At 61.0% G+C, this 3,790-nt stretch overlaps 1 protein-coding gene across 1 annotated transcript in view; it reads right to left on the bottom strand.

Annotated features, from left to right (window-relative positions):
* The window catches only part of LOC113209226 (uncharacterized), a 7,624-nt gene extending 4,649 nt beyond the window's left edge, over positions 1-2,975 (bottom strand). Inside the window, exons 1-2 of the mRNA XM_052275003.1 lie at positions 1,193-2,975; positions 4-454 (exon numbers count right to left, since the gene is read on the bottom strand). Coding sequence (XP_052130963.1) covers positions 4-454; positions 1,193-2,699 — 1,958 coding nt within the window. The 5' untranslated portion in view covers positions 2,700-2,975. The remainder of the gene's footprint in view (positions 1-3; positions 455-1,192) is intronic.
* Positions 2,976-3,790: the final 815 nt, after the last annotated feature.

The following is a 3,790-nucleotide window of genomic DNA, read 5'->3' as shown; positions in this document are numbered from 1 at the left end:
GGCGTGGGGGCGGGGAGCGTGGGCGCAGGGGGCGGAGGGGACGGCGACGGCGTCGGGGTCGTCTGGACGTACTTTATGACTTTGACCACTTTGTTGGGGGGAGGCGGCGGTGGGGGTGGACGTGTCGCTCCGGTATACACCCTCACCATGGTAATGGAGGCCCCTATCAGCGCGAAGAAGAAGCCGGCCATGCCCGATGAGGACATCATCATCATCATGCCGTTGACGAGCATGGGCACGATGAGCAGGAAGAGCAGCTTGTAGGCCAGCAGCAGCGGCAGCAGGAACTTCTTGAGCAGCTTCTTTTTCTTCTTGAGGATCTTCTTCTTCTTGAAGCGTGGCTCCCCGTCACGTACGTCTGCCTCGGGGTCCGTGGCGTTGGTGTAGCCATTTGACGGTTTGCTGAGCGCGAGCGCCTGCGGCACGCGCTCGGCGCGCGTCGGGCACTGGCGTCCTGCATCACACGCAAGAGAAATTCAGTTTGGCACGCTTTTTCGAGGCACGGTGGTCCCGCACCTCGACGGACGGGGGAAGGGCGAGACTTGACATCAATATGGAACAACGCTCTTTGGCACCAGTTTATAACTAATTGTTTACAATCTCGGCGTTAATAAAACTTTTCAAGCTCTGCATTTGTTTATTCCCGCACTCCTAATTTATTTACGCCTCCTGTATGTCTCTCCTGCCTCGTTGCTTATTCTGTTATCTGATGGTCAAGATTTAGTCAGAGTTTAATGAGCGACCACCAGGAATACGGATACAGCATTCAGCTTTACTGATCTCAGTGATTATTGTTTCAGTAAAGTCAACCGACAGAGTTAATTGTGTGCTTTTCAATGGATGCATATTTTCTTAATGTTAAAATTAAAACTATTCCGACACTCCCCTCTAGAAACCTAGGTGAAACGAAAGGGAGAGAAGGGCGTTTGTCATGGGAGTGCGCACGCGTAGAGCGGTGCAGAACGCGTTAACGCCGATGCACGCAGAGAAAGTAAATGTAGGCCACCTTTATATCTCTTTGTGTCATCTTTCTGATGCATTACTGTTTCATCCATTTCACCTTCATCGTTCTAGTCATGAAGACAGAGATAGCGAGAGAGTTAGTGTGCGGCTGTAGATATTTACTGTGAACAGTAGAGGTGCTCGGGCTTTGAGATGCAAATGTGATCCGAAAGATTGCTTGGTAAATTACCTGAGACACATTTGACGAAAGTGGAGCACTTGCTCGCGGGGCCGTCGGATCCTCTCGAACAGCACGTTACCGGGGGGCAGGGCCACGACTTGAGCCCCGGTTCCGCGGTGGGCAGCAGGGTCGCCGCGTCGTGCAGCACTTGGTTTTCACGAAACACTTTTTTCACCACCTCCTCGACAATGCCGCCCATATCCAAATTCGGCGGGTTCTCAAGCAGCGGCTCGTCCTCGTCGCTCCCTGCGCCGCTGCTATTCTCCAGGGAGGTCTCCTCCAGCTTGTCGGTGAAGTTGGGAGGGCGCGCGGGCCTGCCGGGGGGCTTCCCACTGGGCTTGGCGCCGAGTGGCTTGGTGACGACCTTGACGTCGGTGAAGGGTATCTTGGTGGGGTTGAGGTGGTGGAAGTTGTCTATCATCGAGACCACATCGTCGTGGTCCAGGTTCACGGATGGCAGGGGTGGCCTAGGCGGCCTTGGCGGCGTCTGGCTCAAGTCTTGCACCACGACGGTGGACACCATCGGCGACCCCATGTAGTGCCCCGGCTTCTGTGTCGTCACGAACGTCGGAGGGTCTCGGTGGTTGTGGTCAATGATCTCGTAAGGCGGGTCCCGGTGGTGGCCCAGGATCTCGACGAAGGGCATGGCGTACGACGGCACCGACGGCCGGGTGACGAAGGGCGCGTACACGGGTCGGACGAGTGGGTAGTCGTACTGCTTGTCGGCGACGGGGAGGTCCGCGGAGGCCACCTTGTCTTTGCTGCTGCTGCTGCTCGTGGAGATGAGCTCGTACTGGTCACCGCGCGCCTCCGCCCGGTCCGGGACGCTTCCGCCCTGCGGCGCGCGGTCGTTGCGGCGGTGAGCGACGGCGGCCACATGCGTGCCGTTGTCGCCGGCGTCCGCGGCCGCGAGGGCGGCGAAGACGACGGTGGTCGCGAGGACTGCGCACAGGACATGCTTAGCAGGCATGCTGCCCACGGCATGGTTCTGGCCTGGCCTGGCCTCGGGGCGCCCCGGCGCGGCGGCGCTCTCTGGGCTCTCTACGAACGCATGGCGCTGCGCCGTACTGCCTCGGCGGGATGCTGGGCGCGACTGGCTGCCGAGCGGGCCGTCGCCAAGGGGCGCAGCCTCCGTGACGACATGTGGGTGACGGCTGCCGTACGGCTGGTGACGCCGCTCACATGGCCGGGACAGTAAGCGCAGCGGCGCGTGCCACGCCGGGGTGCCGCACTCTGGCTGCCGCCGGGGAGGCTCACGCCGAGGCAAGCGCCGCGACGCCCCGCGCGCACGCCCCAACGCAAGCGATAAGCATCGCAGATGATAGGCTCCCGGCCGCTTAATTGCCCCTAGTTGGGCATGTCGCGTGGAGGCATGACTTGACTTGACTAACCACGAGGCCTCTTTTGGCCCAAGGTTCATGATCCGACCGGAGCCGTTCATATAGCGAGGCCCTTCCACCGGGGCACGATGCTGAGCATACATGCTGATCCCGGTTTCCGGTTGCAAACCCAGCATCCTCAAAGATGGCAGCTAAGTGGGTTCCCGAACCCTTGGCAGCCCCGAACAATCACGGAGGGGATTGGCCCCCGTGTTCATTCCTCGGGGGGGCTCAGGGTGCGGGGGCCCTGGTTGATACAGCGCCGTCGTCCTCGGGAGGCAGCGGGGCGGGTTCCCGTACACTTGCCCAACTCGAACGAGCCACGGAGAGCAGAAGCCCCGTGGATCATCCCTCAGCAGGGCAAGAGTACGGAGTACCCGGGTGGGCCGATGACGTTGGTATGTATCTTGCTCTGAGGCGCAGATGCGTTAGGCTTCGGTGGGCTCTTCGGGTGCACCCGTGGGCGAGTGGAGTAGCTGGGGCAGAGGGTGAGGGTACCTCCGCGGCGTGGTAAGAGGTGGTACCGCCCGATGCCTGCGACACGGTGATCGCCCGTCGAACAAAGACAGCTGGGGAGGGGTGAAATGAAGCATTGCTACGCCAACGATGGTGTTTGGGTAGAGGCTGCAGTAGCGGCGGCGGGCGTGGCGTGGCGCGGCGGGGTGTAGGGCAGAGGGGCGCGCTGCAGCGACGCCACGCAGCAGCAGCATAGGGAAGGCCAACCAAACCGCTGGTACCGGGTCGCACGGGCTCGACGCTGGTAGGGAGGACAGAGCAATTTGACGCACAACAGCCTGTTTTAGCCGCGTCCGTGGTCCTGCAAGAGAGTGTACGTCGCTGAGAGTGCAGAAGATCTCGACGGCGAAGGGTAACGTCGTTGACGAAGGTTTGGTGTCTTGACCGGGTGCACCCTGTTGAACCCCGCGCAGTCTTCGTTTCTTGAACACTTGCTGGTCTGGGGCGAGTGGTTGCCCCCCCCCCTCCCCCGCCACCCGAATAGGACGAGGGGGCGGGGAGGGCGGGTTGGCTTCCTAGAAGTGCGTAGGGTCGCTGCAGCCTCCTCCCCCCCCTCCCCCTCCCGCCCAGCCCCGCTCCACACTGCGACCGCTGCTCTCATGCCGTCCAGGGGGGCAAAATCGCGCTGAAATAAAACGAAAGTTACACGACTCAAACCAGCGGCGTGCTCCTTCCAGCTGCGAGGGGTGGCTGTAGAGCAACGGCAGTTGGG

This window comes from Frankliniella occidentalis, unplaced genomic scaffold (genome assembly GCF_000697945.3).
Source record: "Frankliniella occidentalis isolate FOCC.00 unplaced genomic scaffold, Focc_3.1 Scaffold489, whole genome shotgun sequence".
In the NCBI taxonomy this organism is placed as follows: Eukaryota; Metazoa; Arthropoda; class Insecta; order Thysanoptera; family Thripidae; genus Frankliniella; species Frankliniella occidentalis.
This window is presented reverse-complemented; position numbering and strand designations above follow the sequence as displayed.